This window comes from Cnephaeus nilssonii (assembly GCF_951640355.1).
Source record: "Cnephaeus nilssonii genome assembly, chromosome: 4".
Classification (NCBI taxonomy): domain Eukaryota; kingdom Metazoa; phylum Chordata; class Mammalia; order Chiroptera; family Vespertilionidae; genus Cnephaeus; species Cnephaeus nilssonii.
Genome location: NC_137075.1, coordinates 45,379,373 through 45,406,854, shown reverse-complemented (window position 1 = coordinate 45,406,854; position 27,482 = coordinate 45,379,373). Strand labels below are relative to the sequence as shown.

Sequence of the window (27,482 nt, the reverse complement as noted above, 5' to 3'; positions counted from 1 at the left end):
TGATAGGGAACATACAAGTGAGAAAGTACAGTTAAAGAGAAGTGCTCATCAGCTCTTCCCCAAAAGCAGCCAGAGGTGACCTCTGAAAATGGTTCGCTGTTCACTTGACCCAGAAAACCACACAAAAGCATGCATATATCAAGAGGTTCAAATCTTCGTGTTAACTTTAAGAACACTCGTAAAACTTCCCAGGCCATCAAGGGTATGCATATTAGAAAAGCCACCAAGTATCTGAAGGATGCCACTCTACACAAGCAATGCGTGCCATTCCGTCATTACAATGGTGGAGTTGGTAGGTGTGCCCAGGCGAAACAGTGGGGCTAGACACAGGGTTGGTGGCCCAAAAAGAGTGCTTGCAGTACATTCTTAAAAATGCAGAGAGTAATACTGAACTTAAGGGTTTAGATATAGATGCTCTGGTCATTGAGCACATCCAGCTAAACAAAGCTTCAGTGTAGAATTTATAGAGCTCATGAATGGCCCACACATGAGCTCTCCCTTCCACACTGAGGTGATCCTACTGAAAAAGAGAAGATTGTTCCTAACCCAGAAGAAGAGGTTGCATAGAAGAAAAAATATCCCAGAAGAAACTGAAGAAGCAAAAACTTATAAATACTAATAAAAGTAAAAATAAAGAGAGAGGGAGAAGTGCTAGTCAACAGTAAAGGATCTTGAGATGGTAAGAGTAAAGGCAACCCAAAGCACTGATGGAAAAAATGTCTTGGAGATAAGACACATCCTCATTTATAAAGAAAGGAAGTATCTGTAAGTTTGTATGTTTTGTAACAGGAAATTAAAGAAGTTCTCATTTGATGACCTCTGTTTTCTCTGTGAAACTGCTGGTAGAAAATAGGTTGGGAGTTTTAAGGAAAGCGGAAAGACTTGGAATATTGTAGAAAGTGATAGAGCAAGTTGGCCTGATAAAAGTATTAGGACTAGTAAGCAGTGTTGAGGGCCTGTATACAATTGTAAAAATGAACTCACCAGTTCTGCTCTCCTGTGTGGCTTTCTCAACCAGGAAGGGAGAGTTCACTTAGGGTTGAGATGGTCACTGGTATAATGCTTTTTTTTTTTTTTTAAACCAGGGGCATTTTTGCCCTTTAGGGGACAGTGTTTGGAGACATTTTTTTATTGTTGTGATGATGGGAGGGGGTATTGGGAGAAGATGTAAGAGGGGCACTAGAGGCGTCTGGTGTCCAGGGATGCTGCTAAATATCCTACAATTCACAGTACAGCACAAGAATTATTTCCACATTATCTACGTGCCAAGGTTGAGAAACCCTGATCTAGGATTACCTTGATGTTACCTTGATGTTCACCAACAGCAGATTCTATAAGCTTTTCCTTGGATTATGGCCCCGAGTTTATAGGGAGAGCAATTCTTTCATTGTATGTCTTTTAAAGGAGAGCATGATGAGCAGCATACCCCAGATGTGTTTCAAGGACTTGTGATGTCACAAATACAGAATTGGAATAGTTACTCAATCCTCTAGAAGCAGATCTGGACTTAACACATAATTGGTGGGAGCTGCTTACATTGATTTGAGGCATTGAAGTTCTTGTTAAATATAGATATTAAGCCCTAGCTGGTTTGGCTGAGTGGATAGAGCGTCAGCCTGCGGACTGGAGGGTCCCGGGTTCAATTCCAGTCAAGGGTACATGCTCGGGTTGGGGTCTCCATCCCCAGTAAGGGGGTGTGCAGGATGCAGCTGATCAAAGATTCTTTCTCATCATTGATGTTTCTATTTCTATCTCCCTCTCCCTTCCTCTCTGAAATCAATAAGAACATTTTTAAAAAAAGATATAACTTAAAAAACACACACATAGATATTATTAGAGATTCAATAATATAGAAGTAACACTTCATTATCAACCTTAATGTAATTTGGTTATCTGACTAGTCACTAAAATAGTATCCTGTGGGAATGAGTATAAGCTAAGTTTAATAATACTGGTAAATATAAGCACAGTAGGAATAAGAATATAATCATAGGTATTGATGGATTATCTGCTCATTTAAAACTAGCAACACCCTGAGAGATAAGCTTATCTTACATTTAACTCTGAGGAAAGTGAGGTTCCAAGATAACTTGTTATTTTGTCCAAAGTCACAAAGTTCAACATTTCAACTCAGGTCTGTCTGTTCTAAAGCTTTTTCAACTTCCATTAAGTGTTAGTAAGTTTTGCAGAGGAGTAGTGGTTGAAAATTTATTTATTTATTTATTATTATTTTTTTGCATTTTAATTTCTTTATTGGCTAAGGAGTGGTTGAAAATTTAGCTGAAGCCGTTGCTACTTAGGCAAAAAGTAAGAGCAAGAGAGAGGCCCAAAAATAGCAGAGAATGAAAAAATAGCCAGGAAGGCTGATCACGGGAGTGTCTGGTGCTAAGTCTTCCGCAAGCCAGCCTGCCTCTGGGCGTGCTCCTTTCTGAGCAAAGCCTCTTTCCCCTGTGTCCGTTGCTCACTCTCGCGTGTTCAAATAAAGCTAGATTATTGAGAAAGGCGGACTCCAAATGGGAAAAAAAGGAAGCGCGAAGGCCTCGCCCTGCGCCTGCGCACTGGCGGCGGCGGCGGTGGTGCCCGGCGTGGAGGAGCGGGTCCGGAGCGGGCCGCCGGACCCACGGCGGAGGAGGGCGTTTGGAAGCTCCTTCGCCCGGGCCTCGGCGGCCTGATGGAGTAAGAGGGGTCGGCGGTGAGGGTGAGTGTCCAGGGCCGGGCTGTGTGGGGGCGCACGGGAGCGCAGGAGCCCGGTGGTCTGCCCCTTTGGGAGGTCGGGGCTGCAGGTCGCGGCCAGGTCTGTGCTCCTGCAGCCTGTGGCGCCGGGGCTACTTGGTCGCCCCTCTCCTGCAGCCTGCGCGGGTGTAGGGGCAGGCTGTGTTTCTGGCTTGGGGGTACAGATCCTCGCGGGGGCGTTCCAGTCTTGCTCCCTGCCCCAGCAGGAAATGTGACTGCAGATCCTTGACCTTTGGGGAAGGCCGCCGACCTCCTTGGGCCTCCGGTGCCGCAGGTAGCCCATACACCCAGGTGCGTAAAGGCCTCGGGTCTTTAAGCCAGGGACACCTTTCGACCTCTTGTGAGTGGCAGCCTCTGTTTTGTTTTTTTTGTTTGTTTTTTTAAATTCCTTCCGTTTTCTCCCCCAGTGGCATGCGTTTTAATAATAGAATTATGGAGCGCTTACTATGTGTCAATTTAATATTTAGTCCAAATCTCGGTGCATAGTTATGGAGAGAAAATGCTTTGCATCCCACTCCCTGCAATCGGCTCCATTTAATCACCTTGAGAGTCACAATCATGTTTTGAGAGTCGGAGATTAAGTCATCTTGGGACGTTTGAGATTTCCTTGGCTCTTAGTGTGGGACTGCCATTCTAGCTCAGGGCAAGTTTTTCTCTTACCTAGTAAATGCATGCTTTATTCACCATAATGGTTTATGTCGCATTAACTCAAGCCAAAAGAACTTTTCAGCACTTACTAAGAGCCTATTAAGTCTTGTTCTAAATTCCATGGTAAATCTTAAAATTTGTTTTAAACCCTGTTCTCAAGTTTTGGTAGTGAATGAAACAATGGAAGACAATATTTACATTCAACTAGGATTTATTTAGCACCTACTATACATGTGCCAGATACACTCAGGTCTGTCACAAAAAAAAAGAGATATTGTAATGGAAGGTGTTTTTTTTTGGCGCACATTTCGGATGAGGGCTGAGAGTTTGATGGTAATTCGCTCAAGCTGATTTAACTAGTGTTAAGTGGTGATATTCACAAACAGTGCCTCTTCTTATCTTTTTTTTCTGCTACTCCAAGTTAGATATATTAAGTACTTCTGCTGAGAATCAACTACATTACAATTATAGTTTCTGGAGTTAACTATAGGAGTCTAGAAAATTGTCAGTCTTTAATTAAGGATACTGGATGGTTTTTTAAAAACTTCAAAATGGCTTGGAAGGAGGTAGAGGTATGAAGAAGTCTGATTAGGTTAGTTCAGAAGCAATTATTCTGATCAAAAGAAATATTTAAAAAGGAAAAACTGAATGGTAATTATTGTATATTTAGAGCACATGTAGTTTGAAGGCTACTATATAAGAAGAGAAGCAAGGAATAATGGCAGCAGATGTTATCTGTCTTGGTTCTGGGACAAGGAGTGGCTCAGTGAGAAATACACATATTTTGTCATTTGTAATTACGGTATCTAAGTGGGAACTTGGGGATTAATTTGTGTACTCGGTGAATAAGAGCACCTAGGCAGACAGTTATATATGAATACTCCAATTGCACATCCGCTATGCTAAATTTCTAATTGAAACCTTAGAGTCAATTAGATTTCTGTCTTAATTTTTAATCTGGAAGAGATTATCAAGAAGTGAGAGTTCCTAAGTGATGAACCAATAGTGGACTATTTAAATAAATTATGCATGTGTTAGAAAGAATGAGCCAGGGTTCCCATTAAGATGGCAGCATAGTTAAATGCCATACTTGAATCCTCCAACAACCACATCAAAATGACAACTAAATAATAGAACCACCTGAAATCTAGCTGAACACAAGTCCTACAGTTAAGGATATAAAGAAGAAGCCACATGCAGTGGATAGAGCATCCGCCTGCAGACTGAAGGGTCCCAGGTTTGATTCCGGCCAAGGGCACATGCCCGGGTTGTGGGCTCGATCCCCAGTAGGGGGCGTGCAGGAGGCAGCCGATCAATGATTCTCTCTCATCATTGATGTTTCTATCTCTCTATCCCTCTCCCTTCCTCTCTGAAATCAATAAAGAAATATTTAAAAAAAAAAAAAAGCCACATGGAGACTGGTAGGAGGGGTGGAGGTGCAGAAGTGGCCAGTCCCATACCCATGTATGGCAGATAAAAATCAGGAGGGATATCTGGGCTGCAGAAGTTCCCCCTGAGGAGTGAGGGTTTCGAGCCCCACACTAGGCCCTTCAGCCCAGGATTCCAGTGCCAGGAAGAGAAGTCCCCATAACTTCTGGTTGTAAGAACCAGCAGGGATTGTGACTGAGATGGAGGGTGGCGGGAGACTCGGGTTTCTCTTAAAGGCCCCATACACAGACTTAGACTCACTTGTTCTAAGTTCCAGTGCTGGGACAGTAGCTCTAAAGGCACCAGGGAGGAACTGAAGTGTCTGGCATCAGGGCAAGAGCTGAAGGGGCAGCTTTCTCCCAGACAGAAGTATTGGCAGAGGCTATTGTTCCGTTTTGGAGCCCTCCACAGAGCCTGCTGGCTGGCACCCTATCTGAGTCTCCATCAGCCTGGCTTACATAGTTAGCCCTACCCTGGTGGTTCCGTGAGACCCCACCTCACCCAACTTGTGGGCCTAACCCACATAGTTTCTCCTAGCTTTTCCATACAAACTTGGTTCATGCTTCAAACTTTTCTAAAATCTCTCAAACAGGTAGCATCTGGCCCTGTACCTCTCACTAAGTGGCCTCAGGCCTGGCACTAGTGGTAGCCAGCCTTGGTGCACAGCTTGGCTTCTCTTGAGCATCTCCAAGCCCACTAGAAGTAGCGGCCATCTGCAGATCACTTTATAGCTCATGCTAGGTGGCCCTGGGCAGAGCACAGGTGGTGGCTGATCTTGGCCTGCGCCTCAGAGTCAATGCACCTGGACAGCTTCAGACCATGTGGAAGCACCACCTAATCACTTCTATAAGGACACACTTATGGGGTGGACTCAGTCAGCACCAGAGCTCTGCTGAAGTAAGTCTAGTTCTGTGGGGTCGACCCTGCACAGCAGATCCTCCACATTGGTTGTAGTCAGTCTTCGCAGCTAATCAAACTCAACTACAACAGGAGGGTATACACAGCCCACATAATGTGGAAAATGGTCTTTGACCATAATGGGATTAATGTAGGTGTCTTAAAAAACCTCACAAATAGTTGGTGATTCAGTGAAACTTTTAAATCTATGAGTCACAGAAGAAATATCAAGAGAAATTAAAAAGTATTTTGAACTGGATGATAAAAATACAACATCAAAACTGTTACAGCCGAGAGGAGCCTAAGGGACATAATGACTAAATGTAATGCATCCTGGTTCAGATGCTGGAGAAAAAGGATACTGTGTAAGAAATGAGGAAATAAAGTATGGACTTAAATTAATAATCATGTGTCAATATTGGTTTACTAATTGTGACAAATTATACTAATGTAAGATGTAAATAATATGGGAAACGGGGGAGGGGGCGAAAGTAACTTTCAGAGACTGAACACCCAAAATATGAATGGGTATATGGGTACTCTGTTACTTTTTCAACTTTTCTGTAAATCTAAAACTATTCTAAAATAAATAGTTTCTTTAAAAGTGCTAAAAAAATTTTGTGCAATACAGCTGTTACAGTGTTTAAAGAGAAGTTTGTAGCCTAAATACCTATTTTAGAAAAGTCTAAAGGCAGTGACTTGAAGTTTTATCTTAAAAAGCTAGTAAATGAAGAGCAAAATAAACCCAAAGTAGATGGAAGGAAAGACATAATAAAGATGACAGAAGTTGCCCTGGCCGATTTGGCTCAGTGGATAGAGAGAGCATTGGCCTGCGGACTAAAGAGTCCCAGGTTTGATTCTAGCCAAGGGCACATGCCTGGGTTGTGGGCTCAATCCCCCCCAGTAGGGGGCGTGCAGGAGGCAGCCAATCAATGATTCTCTCTCATCATTGATGTTTCTATCTATCTATCTCCCTTCCTCTCTGAAATCAATAAAAAATACATATTAAAAAAAAGATGACAGAAGAAATTAATGAAATAGAAAAATACAAAAATAAAATGAAATTACAAAGCCAGACGTTGGTTCTTTGAAAAGATCAACAATATTGATACGCCTGTAGATATACTGATAGTGAAAAACAGAGAACACAAATTGCTAGTATCAGGAATGAAAGGGATTTATCACTACAGATTCTATAGGATAATAAATGGCTATCTATCTATCTATCTATCTATCTATCTATCTATATATATATATATATATAGAAAAGCTTAAGCGACCGTTAGGACTGGTTGACCGGTTGCTATGATGCTCACTGACCACCAGGGAGCAGACACTTAATGCAGGAGCCCCGATCAGGCTGGCCAACCAACCTCCCGTGGTCCCTTGCCAGACCTGATCGGCCCTGATCATTGGCCAGGCCGAGGGACCCCCAACCATGCACAAATTTGTGCACCGGGCCTCTAGTTGTAAATAACTTTATGCCAAGAAACTTAACAATACTGTTTCTTGAAAATGTTAATGTACTAAAACTGTCACAAGTTGAAATAAGATCTGAATAAGCTTTTGTTAAAGAAATGGAATTAATGATAAAAAGAAACTTTCCTACAAAGAAAATTCAGGGCCACAGTGATTTCACTAATGAAATCTATCAGATATTTAAAGAAGAAATAACATCAATCTTATATAAACTTTTAGAAATAGACAAAGGGAAAATACTTCCAAACTCATTTCACAAGACTAAGATAACCCTAGTAAAAACCGATAACATTGTTGCAGATTAAAAAGAAAATTACACAACAGTGTGCCTAGACACAAAAAATTCCAGGCAAAATGTTAATAAATCATAATACAATGTAACTAAGTGACCAAGGACAGATGGATAGTATCTGATAGAACATGCATAGTAAAAAGTTAGTGGTAGAATCTAGGTGGTGGGTATGGGGGTATATGGGAAATAGGATGTGGGTATTCACTATAAAATTATTTTAGCATTTCTGTGTTTGAAATTTTCTAAAATACAATACAGGGAAAAAATTAAGGGGCTATTGTAATCAGATTTGTATTTTAAGGAGATTACTTATGCTGCAGTATAAGCAATTAGGAAAGCTCTGAATTACCTGAGTAGTATGAGGGGCACTGAGACCACTTAGGGGGATAGTATGTAGATATTCCATGTAGGTTGGTAATTTAAAGGTAATTGTGAGTCCTTTGATATTTTTCAAGCTGTTAAAATGTTGAACTTTTAGCTGAAACCGGTTTGGCTCAGTGGATAGAGCATCGGCCTGCGGACTGAAAGGTCCCAGGTTCGATTCCGGTCAAGGGCATGTACCTTGGTTGCGGGCACATCTGTGCAGGAGGCAGCTGATGGAGGTTTCTCTCACATCGATGTTTCTAATTCTCTATCCCTCTCCCTTCCTCTCTGTAAAAAATCAATAAAATAATTAAAAAAAATAAAATGTTGAACTTTTGTATAGTTAAAATGTATAACTGTGGTATAGTTAGTTAACTATGAACTTAAAAGCTTCTATAATAAAGAAGTAATGAAGATGATTGTTATTATAGTCAAACTTGTATAAAGTAGATGAAGATACATGGAGATGTTTGAGAAGAATATTAGGCACTTAGCTGGGCTCACTCATTAGTATACAGTGATTATAATTCATGTCACATAATTTTAAAGTATTATGTGGCTCTTTGGGGTTGCTTGGAAGTAGATGTAAATGATATGTTGAATACAGGAATGCAAACTTTTTAAACTGCTAAAGAAATGCAACAAGCTACTCAGTACTTTTAAAACAGTGTTTATACAAGCTATCTTTGGGCTTAGGACTTACTCTGTTATATGATGATAACTTTAAAAAATATATATATTTTTTATTGATTTCAGAGAGGGAGGGAGAGGGAGAGATAGAAACATCAATGATGAGAGAGTATCATTGATTGGCTGCCTCCTGCATGTCCCCTACTGGGAATCAAGCCCGAAACCTGGGCATGTGCCCTTGATCAGAATCAAACCTGGGACCCTTCAGGCTGACGCTCTACCCATTGAGCCAAACCAGCTAGGGCTATGATAATAACTTTTGCTAATACTAGTATTTTTATTATTTTGTTAGGATTGGTGTTATCCCAGTTTTGTTTTGTTTTTCTGTTATTTTTCCCTTTAGGACATTATACTTGCCAAGTTTCAGAATTGAGTAAGGAATTGGAACCTTAGTAGTTCTAATTCTGAATTAAGGTCTGCCCTGTCCATTTCCTTGCCTGGTGATGGGTAATATAAACAGCTTCACTTGCTTGGGCCTCAACTTCTAATGCCTTTTCCTGAGTCACAGCTTAAACTTCCTACCTTTGTTTTAGCCCTATGCTTACTAATAAAGAGTGGTTGCTGCATATACTCCTGCTAAATGTGGTTTAGGACAGATAATAGAAAAAGGAATGCTAGTGAGTAAAATGCTGATGAATGCAGGAAATCACCAATCACTTGCTTTGGGAAACAGGAGCCAGCCAGAATTTAGAACTAGCAATAGGACTCTGATCCAGAATAAGCCTTTGAAAGTTGTAGTTGTATGTTGATGTGCCCCCAAATACTTCCTGACCTCTGTTGTCAACTTAGCTAGGAGCTTTGAAACTTTCTTGGAGGCCCACTCAGCAAATTGAGGACTACCCAGAAATGCCATATTTTTGTTTCATATTTTTGTTTCATAACCTTTTGGGCAACCTAGGGGTAATGGCAAAACTTGTTCTGTCACTGAACACTGTCTGTTGACCTGTCTTGCTTACCAGAAATCCATTAGTGTTCTGTCAGGGTTAAGGTGGAAGCATAGAAAGTTATCTGGAATACAAAAAACGGGATTCTAATCTGAGTACTCCCTGTCCCCCTTAAGAAATCAATTTTTATGTTTTGTTTTCCTTCATTGTTTTATAGTATACTAGAGGCCTGGTGCATGGATTCCTGCACTGGTGGGTCCCTTGGCCTGGGCTGCAGGGACCCAGGTGAAACCGGCTCTCCGACATTTCCCGAGGGGTCCTGGATTGCGAGAGGGCACGGGCCAGGCCAAGGGACCCCACCGGTGCATGATTGAGGCTGAGGAGGGGCCACGGGAGGGCTCCAGGGCGTGTCTGGCCTGTCTTGCCCAGTCTAGAGCTGGATCCCAGCAGCAAGCTAACCAACCAGTCGGAGCATCTGCCCCCTGGTGGTCAGTGCACGTAATAGCGACTGGTTGAACAGTTGGACACTTAGCATATTAGGCTTTTATTATGTAGGCTTATTGTCTTATCAAATCTGAGTTATGTCAAAGTTCACATATCTTAAGTACTACTGGGTTAGTTGTAATGAATGCTAGAGGTATATGAAAAGACAGATCCCTTTCTGTACGCCAAGGAGATGAGACATACCTACCATCAAACAGCCTGTTCTTGCTTATTTCAAGGTTGTTTAAACGGTAAAATTGGATAATGTAACAATGTTGCAAATAAAGTTCTTTGACATTAAACAGTGTTTTCCAGCCTTGAGTTACATAATAAATATTTGGAGAAATATTCTCCTTTTTTAAAATCCTCACCTGAGGCTATGTATTGATTTGAGGGAGGGAGAGAAGAAGGGAAGGAGAAAAACATCTTTGTGAGAGAGAAACATTGATTGGTTGCCTCCTGTAAGCATCCTAGTTGGGGTTCAAACCCACAACCTTTTGGTATACAGGACAATGCTCCAACCACCTGAGCCACTCAGCCAGGGCAGAGAAATATCCTGATATTGATGTTTGAGATGGATTACAGTGTTATGAGATAGTGGTTATTTGGAAGGCTGTCTTGCTGACCAATTTAAGTCACTTTTGAGGAACTCCTGTTAAGGATGGGGAGAGCATAACGAAGTACAAAATGGAGTCTCTGGAGATTCTAATGCAATAGCTCTACTCTGTTTGCACAACTGTGTTTCTTTTTATTAATAAACTAGAAGCCCGGGGCACGAAATTCGTGCATGGAGGGGGGGGGCTGTCCCTCAGCCCAACCTGCACCCTCTCCAATCTGGGACCCCTTGAGGGATGTCCAACTGCCCTCTCACAATCCAGGACTGCTGGCTCCCAACTGCTTGCCTGCCTGCCTTCCTGATTGCCCCTAACCGCTTCTGCCTGCCAGCCTGATCACCCCCTAATCACTCCGCTGCCAGCCTGATTGATGCCTAACTGCTCCCCTGCCAGCCTGTTTGCCCCTAACTGTCCTCCCCTGCAGGCTTGGTCACCCCTAACTGCCCTCCCCTGCAGGGTTGATCGCCTCCAACTGCCCTCCCTTGCAGGCCTGGTCCCTCTCAACTGCCCTCCCTTGCAGGCCTGGTGCCTCCCAACTGCCCTCCCCTGCTGGCCCATCTTGTGGTGGCCATCTTGTGTCCACATGGGGGCAGGATCTTTGACCACATGGGGGCAGCCATCTTGTGTGTTGGAGTGATGGTTAATCTGCATGTTACTCTTTTATTAGATAGGATAGAGGCTTGGTGCATGGTTGGGGGCCAGCTGGTTTGCCCTGAAGGGTGTCCCGGATCAGGATGGGGGTTCCCTTGGGGCGTGGGGCGGCCTGAGCAAAGGGCCTGTGGTGGTTTGCAGGCCAGCCACGCCCCCTGGCGACCCAAGCAGAGGCCCTGGTATCTGGAATTTATTTACCTTCTACAATTGAAACTTTGTAGCCTGGAGGGGAGCCAAGCCTCCTGCTTGCTCCGTGGCCGGCAGCCATTTCTGTTGGGGTTAATTCACCTTCTATAATTGAAACTTTGTAGACTGGAGTGAAGGCCTAGGCTGGCCAGGGCAGGTGGAAAGCTTGGCTTTCTCTGTTGCCGGGGGCAACCCTGGTCTGCTCTCTCCAGCTCCTTGGCTGCCGCCATTTCTGTTTGGATTTGTTTACCTTCTATAATTGAAACTTTGTAGTTTGAGTGGAGGCTTAGGCCAGCAAGGGAAGGCGGAAAGCTTAGCTTCCTCCGTTGCCTGGGAAACCTTGCTCTCTGTGGCTGTAGCCATCTTGATTGGGTTTATTTGCATACTCGCTCTGATTGGCTGGTGGGTGTAGCGAAGGTATGGTCAATTTGCATATTACTCTTTTATTGGGTAGGATTATGTGGACGATTCTGATACACTGCTTAGTTTTAGAACTTGTTTATAAGCAGTAGGAGTCAGGGCAGTGAGTGGAGCAGTGGGCTGAAGGGAGAAGAATAGATGTGAATTCATGCAGGTTTATCACACTGAAGAATAGGTAACAAAAATGAAAAACAGAAATCTGTCATGACTTAGCATCTAAGTACTCTGAAGGGGAAAAAAATCAATAATATGGTTTTTACTATTGGAATGGTACTTGTATTGACAGAATAGTAATTAGGATGTTAAGAAAAGGTACTTAATTACAGGATTTTTAGGCTATTATGACTAAGGAATATCATAGATATTTCTCATAGTTACTTGGAGAAAATTGGAAAGATTTTAGAGTGGGTATATGTAAAAGGTATGGGGGAAAGGTAAGGTGGTTAAAGTGAGGACAGCAGTTGAATTTTATACACTTACTTGACTTAACCTCTCAAGCAGTTGGAGCTCTGAGTTGTGTGGTCTCATGTATAAGGCTAAGAAGGAATTTCAGTATTTCAGAAAGATTCATGGAAATCATATATTTACCCATTTTAAGAATGTACAGATTAAAATTCCTTTGTCTTTGGCTGGAATCATATCAACCTAGTGTTTAAACAATAGGTTTTCCTTATTGATTAAATACTTTTTGATTTTTTTGCAAAAGTGACAATGAATTCACTTAAAACGTGGATTAGAAACATGGAGCTCATGAAAAGAAAAAGTGAATAAAAAGAGGGAGCCTTTGGTTAAAAGCTTGATAGAGGATGATTTTACTGTATGATTTCATTTCTTTATCCATTTACTAGGAGGTGATCTATTTGGTTTTATTAAATAGAAACACAATTTGCATTTTATTTAAATATATTTTTTATTAATTTCAGAGAAGGATGGGGAGAGAGAGAGAGAGAGAGAAACGTCAATGATGAGAGAGAATCATTGATCAACTGCCTCCTGCATGTCCCTCACTGGGGATGGAGCTGCAACCCCAGGCCCTACCCAGGGCCCTGACTGGAACTGAAACCTCCTGGTTCATACGTTGACACTCAACCACTGAGCCACACAGGTGGGCCACAATTTGTATTTTAGTACTTGGTTTTTTTCCTTTTGATTTTGTTGTGAGTGTGTGTGTGTGTGTTTTAAAAAATATATATTTTATTGACTTTTTACAGAGAGGAAAGGAGAGGGATAGAGAGAAACATCCATGAGAGAGAAACATCGATTCAGCTGCCTCTTGCACACTCCCTACTGAGGATGTGCCCACAACCAAGGTACATGCCCTTGACCGGAATCGAACCTGGGACCCTTCAGTCCGCAGGCTGACGCTCTATCCACTGAGCCAAACCGGTTAGGGCGTGTGTTGTTTTTTTATAAGAGAACATTTATTGGGTAAATGACAGCGGTAGAAGAAGTCATTGCTAGAAGAAATGGGCTTAGGAAACAAGTTACAGAGGTAAAGGAGGGGCCCTTGGAGCTTGGGAGTGGAAGCTAATGGTAAAGTGCCTGGGGAGTGAGGGGGGAGGGGAGAGAAAGGGAAAGCCAGGGGTGTGCCCGGCCCTCTGTCCTAAGGGTTTTAAGGGCAGAGGTTTTAGGGTGGGGATCCCAGGGGAAAATCTCAATAGAATATGCAGAAGCTTTCAAGGTGTGTCCTTTCAGAGTTTTGGTCTCCACTGATTGATTGGCCAGCCCCAGGGCAGGGTCTTCATTCCATGCAGCTGGTCCTCCTGAGGCTGGTTTTGTTGCTTATCTGGGCCTGGAGCTGAAATACAACTGAGGCATATATGTTATCTATAGGGAGGAAAGGTCTGGAGGTCAAACCTCACCACTAGCTATATGCTAGGGGAGGAAAAGTCACCCTGGGGGTGCAGTTCCACCCTACAATTTCCACTGTGCTTAGTTTTGAATTGAGTAAATATGTAAAAACTCCTCAAGGACTGCTATTGCTTTGAAAGTCACTTTTTTTTATTATTGTTAATCCTCACTCAGGATTTAAAAAACAAAATTAAAAAATATATATTTTATTGATTTTTACAGAGAGGAAGGGAGAGATAGTTACAAACATCAATGAGAGAGAAACATTGACCAGCTGCCTTCTGCATGCCTCCAACTGGGGATTGAGCCCGCAACCAAGGTACATGCCCTTGACCGAAATCGAACCCGGGACCCTTCTTCAGTCCATGAACCAATGCTCTATCCATTGTGCCAAACCAGTTAGGGCAGGATTTTTTTATTTTTATTTTTGTAATATTTTTATTGATTTCAGAGAGTAAGGGAGAGGGAGAGAGAGACAGAAACATCAATGATGTGAGACTCATTGATCCGCTGCTTCCTGCATGCCCGCTACTGGGGATCGAGCCCGCAACCCAGGCATGTGCCCTTGAGTGGAATCGAACCTGCGACTCTTCAGTCCGAAGGCCACTGCTCTATCCACTGAGCCAAACCGGCTAGAGCCAGGATATTTTGATACTTTTTTCCATTGCTTTTCAGAGAGTGGAAGGGGAGGGAGGGAAGTGTGGAGTAGGGGGAGGAGAGAGAGAGAAAGAGAGAAAGATCAATGTGAAAGACACAATGACTGGTTGTCTCCTGCACTCCCCTCACCCTCCCACCTGCAACCCAGGTACATGCTCTTGACTGGGAATTGAACCTGTGGCCCTTTGGTCTATGGGCTGACGCTCTAACCACTGAGCACACAGGCCAGGGTGAAAGTCATACTCTTTCATTGACTATTGCTTCTAAATTTTTTGTTCCTGTTTTGCTTTGATGGTTAATAACTTGAAGCAGTATTAAAAACATTTCTGGACATACTTCTTAACCACTATTTCCCCAACTTTTAGGACAGTGCTTGGTGTTCAGTAAATGCTTATTGAAGGAAGTAACCAAATACTGCTTGTAAACAGTAATTATAATTAAAGTTGAAGTAAATGCTAGGATATAAGGGAATTAGAAGAATAAGTATGCTGTGAGGCTTAGCACAAGTTTTATTTATGTTAATTTTAAGATTTAGGAGATTATTAGCAATATTGGGAGCCTAAATAATACTGTACGTATCCATAAAGGTGTGCTTCTTTGTTTTATTAGTTGACATTCGGCTTTTTCAAATGTACACATTTTTTAAAATATATATTTTTATTGATTTCAGAGGGGAAGGGAGGTAGAGAGAGATAAAAATATCAATGATGAGAGAGAATCGTTGATCGGCTGCTTCCTGCACGCCCCCTACTGGGGATCGAGCCCGCAACCCGGGCATGTGCCCTTGACTGGAATCGAACCTGGGACCCTTCATTCCGCAGGCCAATGCTCTATCCACTAAGCCAAACCGGCTAGGACTGAACTCACCTTTTGATAGGTGGTGATATCAAGATCACATTGCAAAAGAGTACATGGGGTGGAAGATATGGCTGTGGCCATCTATGGAAACCATCTACCACAGTGCTATTAAAAAATTAAGCAGGTTCATAGGGGAATAGTGGAAATGAGGGTTAGAAAGTATTCTGTAGGAGATCAGGAAAGGCCTCCTTGATGAGGCTGCCAGAGAGAGTGAGCCATGAGAACCATAAAGACATCTTAGGGAAGATTATTTCATGCAGAGAGAACAGGAAATATAGAAGCCTTAGGTAGGGGAATGACTGGTGTGAGCAAGGAGGGCAATGAGTGGAGGGATAGAGGGAGACTGGTAGGGCATGGAGTCAGAGAGAAAGTGAGAAACAGACTTTGTAGCCCATGACATGGACTTTGGATCCTCTCTGAATGAGGTGGGAATCTATTGAAAGATTCTGAGCAGAGGAATTATGTGATCTGACTTAAATTTTAAAAGAATCTCATTCTGAGAATCTCTGGCTACTGTTTTGAGAATAGACTGTAAAAGGATAAGAGTAGAAATAGGAAGTCAAATCAGTAGGCTAGTACCTTGTGATGATATGCTAAGTAATGAGGAATAGTTGGGTTTTGGATATATTTCAAGGTGGGGCAGGATTTGCTGGTGAGGGTGGATATGGGGTGAGAAAGAGGGACCAACGATGATTCTCAAAGTTTTGGCCTGCGTACCTGAAAAATTGCAATTTTCATTTACCAAGATGAGAAGACTGGGGGAGGAACAGGGTGGAGGTGAGGGAGATGCAAAACTTGTATTTTTGGCCAAGCTAAGAAGAATCTAAGAAGACATCTGGGGGCGGAAAAGGTTACTAAATGTTACTTCCTCATTGCAGGTGTGACGTTGAGTGCTTCAGATCTGGTCACTATGGTACGAGAACGAAAATGCATATTGTGCAACATTGTGTACAGCTCAAAAAAGGTAATAATAGAAGAGGGAGAATCTGAGACTTTGTGACTGGTCTTTTTTGTTGTTAATCCTCATTGATTTTTAGAGAGTAGAAGGGAGGGAAGGAGGGGGAGAGAGAGAGAAGCATCAATGTGAGAGAGACACATCGACTGGTTGCCTCATGCACATACTCCCACCAGGGTGGGGAATAAACCTGCAACCCAGGTATGTGCCCTTGACCAAGAATTGAACCCGAGACCTTTTGGCGCATGGGCCGATGCATTACCACTGAACCACATGGCCAGGGCATGACTGGTCATTTTTTCAGAGACATCATATGAAATTTATAGATGGGTAAAAGCTTTTATTTTTAAAAAATCTTTATTGTTGAAAGTATTACATATGTCTTCCCTCTTCCCCCATTGACCCCTTCTAGCCTGCCCAATGGGTAAAAGCTTTAATGCTATTTTATTTATGCTTCTTTCTTAAACCTATAGTCTCATTCTACAGGTTCTTTCTCATTACTGCCTCATAAAGCCAGTAACTATATTATTAAACCTCTACCCAGAATTTGAGGATACTCAAAAAAGTAGGTAGTAAAGAGAAATTTAGTTAATAGTTATGGAGAAAATACCTTAACATTTAAGTTATTTGAGATTATACTACTTTCTAATTAGCTGAGAATATCTAAGGATACAGCATTATGTTCACCTGCATTCCGTTTCTGCCTATGCTTGTGAAGAGTGCAGCGCAGCAGAAATAGTATTAATAATATCCTAGATGTCCACAGGGTGGGGATATTGCACCAAAAAAAAAACAACAACCCAGACATTTTTAAGAACTAAAAGAATTTTCCTGTGCCTTAGGGAAATTAGCTGCAAGTTGTCTCACTTTTTGCTTTTTCTTGCCTTTATCCTTTGCTTTCAAAGTAGTGCAGCTAGCTTAAATATTGAGGAATTTTTTTCTCTATTCTTTTAAGGCGTTCTTTAATATTGGGAATTCAGATAACTGGGAAGATTATTGTGAGCTATCATGAAAAATACTTGGAAGTAAGATGGTTTGAAAGAAATAGAGAAGAGATATTTTGGGTGGGAGAACGTGTACAAAGATACAGAGGTATAATGGCATATAACAGTTCTAGGAGTTGGTAAGAAGGCTCATCTGATTAAAACAGTTTCGTGTTGGGGATGGTGGGATTGTAATTTAATTTGTAATGTAAGTGGAGACAGTAAACAGTGTTGAATGCAAGACTGAGGGGTTTGACTATGATCCATCGAGTAGGCTGGGATGAAGAATTTTTTCTCCTTACAGGATTTCTGTTAGTGATGGAAAACTAAGTTGAGATTTCAAAATCATGTTTAATAATATACCTGCTGCCTTTTACAAAAGTAAAAAACAAAACAAACTGCTTTTCTAGTTTTAAAAAATTTAGATCAGGGTTTACACAGGTTTTCAATAAACAAAAATCCCTTATGGCTACCTACTTTCAGATTGGAGGGATGGGAAATTGATAAAGTGTAAGGTACATAGATAGACACTCAGAGGTGTGAACTCAGACTTTGATGGAGTAGCAGCCCTATCTTGTGATATTTCATAATTTTGTTATTTTAAGTCTTCTACTCTGGTTTGAAACATATTTTAATATCTTCACACTTTTATATGGATCATAATGAAGTTAAATCAAGGACTGGGACTATCCTTAGCAAAGCCAACTACAGGCCTTTAAGCAAGGGAATGGCATGATTTAAGTGTTAAGATTAATGTGGTCTAAGAAATTAGCATAATAGGTTAATTGAAAGAAATAGCTCTGATACTATTTTAATTTTTATTATTATTTAAAAAATATATTTTATTGATTTTTTTACACAGAGGAAGGGAGAGGGGGAGAGAGTTAGAAACATCGATGAGAGGGAAACATCAATCAGCTGCCTCCTGCACACCCCCTACTGGGGATGTGCCTGCAACCAAGGTCCATGCCCTTGACTGGAATCGAACCTGGGACCCTTGAGTCTGCAGGCCGATGCTCTACCCACTGAGCCAAACCGGTTAGGGCTCTGATACTATTTTTAGATAGATCATGAACAACTTACGTTGAAGCAGTGCTCTCTCTAGTTTCCCAAAGTAGTGTAACCCTGGTTTTTCCAAATATACTGTGGAGGAGAAAGGAATCTTAGGTTGACTTTAAGTATGAGCTGTTTACTCCATCCCTGCGTATCTTGATATTCATTAATTTATCAAAGACTGAAAAGCCCTCGAGTTAAAAAATACATATTTAAAAAGTTATTTTATTTTTTAAAAAATATTTTTATTGATTTCAGAGAGGAAGGGAGAGGGAGGGAGAGAGAGAGAAACATCAATGATAAGAGAGAATCATTGATTGGCTGCCTCCTGCATACCCAATACAGGGGATCAAGCCCACAACCCGGGTATGTGCCCTGACTGGGAATCGAATCATGATCTCCTGGTTCATAGGTCGACGCTCAACCACTGAGCCACGCCGGCCGGGCAAAAAAAAAGTTTTAAAATATTATATACTGTTTTCCAGATTTGTGTGCCCATCAAATTCCCCCATCTCCCCCCCCCCCCCCCCTTTAAAAAAAACATAATACTGCTCTGGCCAGGGTGGTTTGGTTGAGTGTCCTCCCGTGCACCAAAAGATTGCTGGTTCAATTCCCAGTCAGGGCACATGCCCAGGGCACATGCTCAGGTCATGGGCTCGTTCCCCAGTTGGGGTGTGTGCAGGAGGCAACCGATCAATGTTTCTCACATCAGTGTTTCTCTCTTTCTCTCTCCCTCTCCCTTTCTCTCTCTCTCTAAAAAAGCAATAAAAAAGTTTAAAATAAAACAAACAAAAACATGATACTGCCCTGGCCTGGTGGCTCAGTTGGTTGTAGTATTATCCGTGTACCAAAAGGTTGTGGGTTTGATCTCCAGTCGGGGCACGTGCGAGAGGCAACCTCTCTCTCCCTTCCTCTCTTTCTAAAATAAATAAATAAATAAATAAATAAAATCAATAAAAACATATTCTTGGGTGAGGATTAACACACACACACATAATACTGATTAATATAAAAGGATCTAAATAGAAGCTTGGTAACTGAGCAGGTATGTGTTACTTTAATCCTGTGCCTGGAGATCTTTACCAATTATTTTGAGAACTCATTTGGGTTTCTGTTTGCATTCATTCCTCAAAGCAAGATGGGAGAGAATTTCATATGTAAATTTAGGAAAAGATGTGGGAAATGTTTTAGTCAATCAACTCACCTTAAAATTAATTTTGAATGATAACATTTTTATAATTGAAATAGAATAAAGAATTAGGTTTTATATCAGAATAACTTGTAGTGAATACAGTTTTGGTCAGGAATGGTTTCAGTGCAAGGAACTGAATCCAGTTACATTTAGCCCAATAAAAGAGGATTTTGCATATGTAAGTCTTTAAAAAATTATTTATTGACTTGGGGGAGGGGGAGGAAAAGAGGGAGGGCGGGGGAGAGAGAGAGAGAGAGAGATGAATTTTTATGTTTCACCTATTTATGAATTCATTGGTTTATTCTTTTATGTGCCCTGACAGAAATTGAACCCGAAACCTTGGCACATAGGGACAATGCTTTAACCAACTGATCTACCTAACCAGGGCCTTGGCATATGTAATATAATCCAAGGAAAAAATTGAACAATCAACAGGGATTTGAGCAGTTGTTGTGTATTGTTCATGGATTTTTTTCATTCTGTGTTATGCCACTAACTCGACTCAGTTTTCATTTCTAACTATTCATTCTAGTTAGTGGCAAATCAGTTGTAGTTAGAAGGGGTCCCCTGTAAAGCTGTCCCCTCCAAATGAAGCATTTGTAGAGGCAAGAGGAAACGACTGTCATCTTTAGCAGAATTGCTGTTTAAGGGAGTGTTTTGAAACCCAGCCTTGTTTGTCACTCTGTAGTAGATAACTTGAATTAAGACTAGCATGTTAGGTTGTTGTATACTTTTTGACAAACGAACTGTATCTAATGAAAAATCTCAAGGCACTAGATATTTACAATGTAGCATGCTATTTGAAATATTGGCTTTGGTGTCAGATCTGCCAGGGTTTGAGTCCCAGTTTGACCACTTGATTATGACTCTGAGAAGACAAGAATGGGAACATTTTCATATTTACCCCTTTAATGCCTAGCTCTGTCCTTGATAATAAGCACCTGGTAAATGTTTGCAGAATAAATGAATTAGCTTCTCTGCATGTTTGTGTCTTTATGAAATGAACTAGATGCCCAGTGTACGAAATTCATGCATGGGTAGCATCCCTAGGCCTGGCTGGTGATCAGGGCCGATCTGTGGGGCGACCAGTGGGGCGATTGGGGGGCCCTGCTGGCACCTGCCTTGGCTTGCCTGGGGCCTGTGAGCTCAGGGCAGCTCCTGCATTGAGCATCTGCCCCCTGGTGGTCAGTGCTCATCATAGCGACTGGTTGTTCCGCCGTTTGGTCAATTTGCATATTAGGCTTTTATTATATAGGATAATACTCCCTCAGCAGTGTTTTGCAGTTCAAGTGAGAAAATGTTTGAGTCACTTAAGCACAGGGCATAGCTAATAGCAATACTCAATACGGCTAATAATATATGTAAAAGCCATTCTCTACATTTTTAAAAAAATTGATTTCAGAGAGAGGGAGAGAATCACCAATCGGCTGCTTCCTGCATGCCCCACACTGGGGATCAAGCCTGCAACCGAGGCATGTGCCCTTGAGTGGAATCGAACCTGGGACCCTTCAGTCCGCAGGCTGACGCTCTATCCATTAAGTCAAACCAGATAGGGCTTACCCAAAGCAATCTATAGATTTAATGCAATCCCCATTAAAATACTAATGGCATATTTCACAGACCTAGAAAAAAACTCTCCAAAATTTATATGGCAAACTGGCTAGGGCTAAAAACCATTCCCTTTTATGGCATACTGGCTATATAATACTTTGACATGGCAAAGGGATAGATATTTACAGCTTTTTGAGGTATGTGCATATACATGTGCATGTTTTAAAGTGGAAGCTCTTACCACAGATTTAATTATCTTCCCAAAAAGGGTGGATACAGAAAGGGGAGAACCTAGTAAATTTTGAAACTTTTCTTTAGAACCAAACAAATCAAATAGGGGCAGCAGGCAGTGAAGATGAAGGCGTGATTAAGCTGCTGTGTTCAAAGTATTTATAAAAAGTTCATGATCAATCATAGAGAAGTTCTGTTATATCCATAAGTTCTGTATAGAATTGATGTATCCATCTGTTCATTTAACAGATATTGAAAATTATATGCCAGGCCCAGTCCAAGACATGAATATGAGTTGTAACTTACTTTTGAAAAACTCTCGGGTGGGGAAAGAGAATATGTAGAAAAGTAGTCCTATAGTTGAGAATTTATATGATTTCAGAGTTTTTTTAAAAAAATAAACTTTAGTGAATTCCTTATATTGGGATAGAATTTAACCCACATAATTTATTTTTTTAAAAACATATATTTTTAAATTTATTTCAGAGAGAATGGGGGAGGGAGAGAGAGATAGAAACATCAATGATGAGAGAATCATTGATCAGCTGCCTCCTGCACTCCCCACACTGGGGATCGAGCCCACAACCCAAGCATGTGCCTTGACCAGGAATCAAATTTGTGATCTCCTGGTTCATAGGTTGATGTTCAACCACTGAGCCATACCAGTCAGGCTCACATAATCTATATATATAAAAGCCTAAGTGACTGAATGATTGAATGACCAGTCGATAGGTCACTATGACACGCACTGACCACCAGGGGGCAGTCGCTCAATGCAGGAGCTTCCCCCTGGTGGTCAGTGTGCTCCTACAGCCAACCTCCTGCAGTCCCTCTGGCCGACCAGCTCCGATAGGGCTGGCTGGCCAACCTTCCACAGTCTCTCCCCCCAGCCGGCCAACCTCTTGCGGCCCCGATCAGCCCCGTCGGCCAGGCCGAGGGACCCCACCCATGCACGAATTTGTGCACCGGGCCTTTAGTTTATTCATAAAGTTTTTGTCTTCTAAAAACAATATACTTTCTAACCTTTTTAGAAAGCCACTTATATGGGCCTTTCTTTAAAATTCCTTTATTCGAAAATAGAACATAGCTAAAGAAATATCTTATAAGGAACTGATTACAATATTGAATTGAGAAGAGTAACCACAAAGACTTTTGACACTATGAGCTTGAGTCCCTATTGTTGATTGAACATTAACAGAGGAATTTATTTTTTCACAACACAATCCCCCTTAGTTTAATCTGCTTTCTTTAATTTTGAAGGAGATGGACGAACACATGAGGAGCATGTTGCATCACAGGGAACTTGAGAACCTGAAGGGCAGGTATGGGAACCGCTGTCTTCCATAAACTTCTGAATGTGGGGGGAGCTGAGGATGATGAGACCTGTCAGCCTGTTTCATAGTTATCCTTCATAAATGAATATTATCTTAGGGCATAGAACTATCTTTTAAAATTAATAACATGTACAACAGATTTTTTTTCATTCAAAAAGATTAAATCTTTGTGCATCTCAAATGTGTAGAATTCACAGCAGCTATAGTAAGTAGATTATAACAAAGGTGTATTGGGATAAGCTAGCAAGCTTTGTCATTCCTACACACCAGCCTTGCAATTAGGACATCTTATTGCATGCAATAAACCTTTAGTGTTGCTAGAATAGTCTGAAAAGTCCAAAGTCTGCTAAATAGTACAGAATCTCATTAGTGTAAGATCAGAGTGCTGTTTTGTGATATAAGGCTTGAGGTGTTTAAGGAAACAAAATCTAGTAAGCAAGCACCTTTAAAAAATTAAATGTAGCATATGTGTGTATTCCATTGTCATTTTTTTCTTCTATGGTTCCTTTTTCTGATGTTTTGACTTTTGTGAATTTGAAATTTGAAGGCAATATGAAACATAAACATTGGGGAACTGAGAAATATTAATTATATCTTACTAGAGGCCCGGTGCACAAAATTGTGCACAGGTAGGGTCTCTATGCCTGGCTGGCAATCAAGGCCAATCAGGGCCTTCCTTCATTTTGTGTCACCCCCTGGTGGTCAGCGCACGTCATAGTGAGCGATCGAACTCACGGTCGAACTCCCGAGGGGACACTTTGCATATTAGCCTTTTATATATGTAGATTCCATGCATAATAGTTACAAGCAGTAACTATTTGTTCAGATGCCAACCTAAGCCATTTGGAGTTATATGTATTTTAAGTAATACAGTTTTAGATTGTGTGAGCAAATTAATATGTGATTAAACTTTCAGCAGCTGTTTGGCATATGAGTGGAGTTTTCCATTTACTGTGTGAAGGTTAGGTCTTAGCAGCAGTATGAGCCTTTCACTCTGTTTTAGCGTGGAGAGCCCTTATAACCTTGAATATATATCATCTTTAACTCATTATTATTGGGAACCTATGAAATAGTCAACTTTCAACTATATATGGGCTATCTTAATTACTGAATCCCATTTCCAACAAACTTCCTTCAGGAATTCACCTTATTCTGGGCTATTTTCCTGCCACCTGACTATATTATAAAATAAAACAAATGAGGTCAATAAATCTAGTCATTAGGAGAGAAGTTGATTTTATTGGTAGATTAAAGCCCATTATATTCAAAGATCACTAATTTTGATTAAGATTCATGTTCATAATCAATACAGAATCATAAGTAAAAAAAGTAGAAGTCATCTAACACTCCCCACCCCCTCTCAAGCCCCAACTCCTACTCTCCTCTTAGAAGAAAGTCAGCAGTTCAGTGTATATCCTATCCAAACCTCTTTCTGTGTGTATACATAGATTTATATTTAGCTATACACACACATTTTGTCTTACTAACATAACTGAAACACAGCTATATATATGTATTATTTTGTAACTTGTTTTTCCTTCCTCCAATGGAGAATTTAACTGCCATGGAGAATTTATCTACCATTTTGTTATTTGGAGCATAGTCAAATAATTAAAGAGAAAGCATTAGAAGTCTCTGAGCTGACAATATAAATGTCCGCTTTAACACCCAAACTCTTTTTATTTAGAGGAGAGCACTTTAGTACTTATTTACTCTCTAGAGGCCTGGTGCACGACATTCATGCACTGGGGGAGGGGAGGAGGTCCCCGGCAGTCAGACATCCCCTGAGGGGTTCTTAGCACTGCCATGGAGGCGAGAGAGGCTCCCGCCACCGCTGCTGTGCTCACCAGCTGTGAGCCCAGCTTCTGGCTGAGCGGTGCTCCCCCGGTGGGAGTGCACTGACCACCAGGGGGCAGCTCCTATTAAGGGTCTGCCCCCTGGTGGTTAGTGCACATCATAGCGACCAACCATTCTGTTGTTCGATCGATTTGCATATTAGCCTTTTATTATATAGGATTTTTTAGATACAATGCTAATGTTATATATGGTTTTCTGGCCTATAACAAATTATAAGGGAGAAGGCAAGCAGATAGCAAGAAAAAACAGTTGACAAAACTATAAAAAAAAAACCCCAAAATCTCAAATCATCTACTTACTTGGAGCATTTACTGTAGGGACAGCAGTTACCATTAGTTTATGCATAGAGACAAATAGTTATCAATTATTATTTATTTTTCTTTTTATCATCAGTTTGTGATTTTTTTCCCTCTCTGAATTTCATGTTTAAATGCTGGCTTTCTGATGTTACAGCTTCCCGTTTCTTTTTATATTTGTATCACTATAACTTGTGGTTGTGATCGGGTTAAAAATGTAAAGAGCATATTTTTTAGGTTTTGAATGCCAGCTTGATTGAGAATTAAATAACTTGTCTTATTTGGTTCATAATTGTGGACATCTGAAGCATTTCCTTATTTTTTTTCCTAATATACTTGTTCAGATGTGTGGCCTGAAAGTAGTTTCTATGGATAGATGCTATGAAAAAGGCACAAACCTTTATTTATCAACCAGCTGTTGTGGTATAGTTAGAGCAAGCTTAATAAAGAAAAGCTTATGGCTAGAATATCTTAAGGCTTTGCCTTTCACACACGAGAGGAAATTGGGTGGTAACAGGATGAAGCTAATTTTGGCCCTTTGCACGCCCTGAGGAGAATTTTTGCCTTTATTAGTCAAAGTAAAGCAGTACTTTTTCCCAAGAATTACTTTATATACTTATATAAAGTAATATTTTAACTGGTTATTGATAAAGAACTAAAAAGTCTCATTATTATGATTTTATTTAATTTGCTGTTAACTTTTTAAAACATGTGCTTTCCCAGGCACCATCTATGGAAGCATGAGTGCATATTGTGTATAGAATATGCTTGTCTCCAGACACAGATATGTTCTAATTTTTAGGACTTGTGGTTGACCTACTCCGTTCTTTCCATAGATAAATATGGATCCTCTTTTCTCTTTTTGAAGTTTCTTGTAAAGCTTATCTCTCTCTTCTTTAAACTAGATTTTATTTATAAGAAAAATGTTAGGGATTTCTGTTTTTTGATAACTTGTTTCCATTGTTAATTTTTATGTTGCCTGTACCCTTTTGGGCAGGATCTCTTCAGGTGTTTTTCTATCGAATAACTTAGGAACCATGGTTAATAATTAGTTTTTGCAAGAAAGCAGAAATGTTTTAAAAATCTGTGTTTAAGTGTCTATTACATGTCCAACATATGCTTGTGCTTCGGAGATTGCAAAGTGTGTGGGTTTATGAATATGAATGTTTATTTTTAACAGAGTTAAATACTGCCTACTTTACACTACATTCCTTAATATTTTAAAAAGTCAGTGTGGCCTTCCAGTTATGTCTTTAAAGAGAGAGGGATTTCGATAGTTTGGACATGAGGAAAATTGTCTGCATTTTAGAAGTAAGTATAAAATCAGGGATTTTACTTAAGAATGCCTTTTAGAATGATGTTCCTAGTACTGCAATATACAGGTTAGCATTCTGCAAGCTTTTAGATAGAAAAGTAGACTAGAACATGTTCCATAATTTTAGAGAGTTTAAAACCAAAAAGACTTTCTAACCAGAAAATTCAGTTGATTTAAATTTTTATTATGATATAAACTATGTATTCTAGGTTAGCTACAGTCTTCAGACACTTCTGATGCTGCCATTTGGGTTGATTTATATTTATATATTTTGAACTTATTTCCGTGTTGCTGTGAGAAAAGGCTTGTTTTCTAAGTATATAAATGTAGTGGAAAACTCTCGTGAAAACAGTGTATTAAAGTTCCTCGAGGATTAGAAGGAATTATAATATTAATATTCAAGGTAATCAGGTAATGATATTTTCAGGGAACCTGGTTAGAACTTATTAAAATGAATCTTAATGTCAAAAATTATATCCAGAGCATTTAAGATTACAAAGCCCAAAAAACTATGAATTTTCCCCATTTTTCTGAGGCGTTTTCCATGATTCTTGTGAAGTAAAATAATAATGTGTTCTTTGTTTTTAAATTTACTGGGCATAGTGGGCATTTTTTGTTTATATTTTGTCACCCTAGACAACTTGTAGCCATCTACTTATTAGCATGGTGCCTAGAATTTAGTAGTTGCTCAATAAGTTGTTTTTTTTTTAAAATGAATGTTTAGGTGATTTGTAACTAGTAAATGAAGTACTCAGTTTTGAAGGTCTCTTCTGGTTAATTGACATGAATTCTGCCATGTCTTGATGGGTATATGTGAGGGGAAGACGGAGTCGTGTATATACATACAGTCTGTTTTTATCAAAGACAGCATGTCTTCTGTGTTGAGTTGTTGTTGTTTTTTTAATAGATCGGTATAGGAAATGCAAAAGTATCACTAGTGTAACCCCAACACAAACGATAAGAGTTGAGTGGTTTCTTAATGACCACATAGACAGCTGAACCATCAAGGGATTTCAGGATGCTAAAAAAGCAGTTAAATTATTCGTCTCCTACAGCTTCTTGAACTGGCCAAGGATGAGCTTTACCACTGTGTGTGTAAAGTAAAAGAAAAAGTCTGCTCAATCAATTTCTTAACTAAGAACTTGGTTTTGCTTCTCTCTAAACTGTAGCATATTCTGAAACTTGAGAAAAACCATTTGCCTAGCACAGCTGTTGACTTCCTACAACTGAAATGCTTTCCATTCCCTTTAAAATAAGCCCTTCTGATGCAGAATGTAGATCACATGTATCATTCAGACCAAAAAAGTTTGCTGAGACTACTCTGGTCATTTGCCCTGGGTCCGGAATCTTCACATTCCAGGCAGGGCTCCAGCTGTTCGATTTAGTTACCCGGTTGGGATTGGCTGTGCTGCCTACTCTTTTCTCCACCCCTTCACTTTCACTGGGAGAAAGTTCTTGAGCCAGATATTAAATGGAAGTGCTGTCACCAGGCTTCCTGAGTGCAGCTGGCACCATGGGTGTGCTCCAGAGCAACTTCTGTTTGCTCTGAGCCCCCTACCCTGCCTCCCCTTTCACCATGTT

At 40.6% G+C, this 27,482-nt stretch overlaps 2 protein-coding genes across 2 annotated transcripts in view; one reads left to right on the top strand and one right to left on the bottom strand.

The window, feature by feature from the left end:
* The window catches only part of SNAP23 (synaptosome associated protein 23), a 143,782-nt gene that overhangs the window by 45,084 nt on the left and 71,216 nt on the right, over positions 1 to 27,482 (bottom strand). The gene's annotated exons all lie outside the window — the stretch shown is intronic.
* The window catches only part of ZNF106 (zinc finger protein 106), a 59,079-nt gene continuing 34,165 nt past the window's right edge, over positions 2,569 to 27,482 (top strand). The window contains 3 exon segments of the mRNA XM_079767589.1: positions 2,569 to 2,698; positions 16,013 to 16,098; positions 22,360 to 22,421. Coding sequence (XP_079623715.1) covers positions 16,045 to 16,098; positions 22,360 to 22,421 — 116 coding nt within the window. The 5' untranslated portion in view covers positions 2,569 to 2,698; positions 16,013 to 16,044.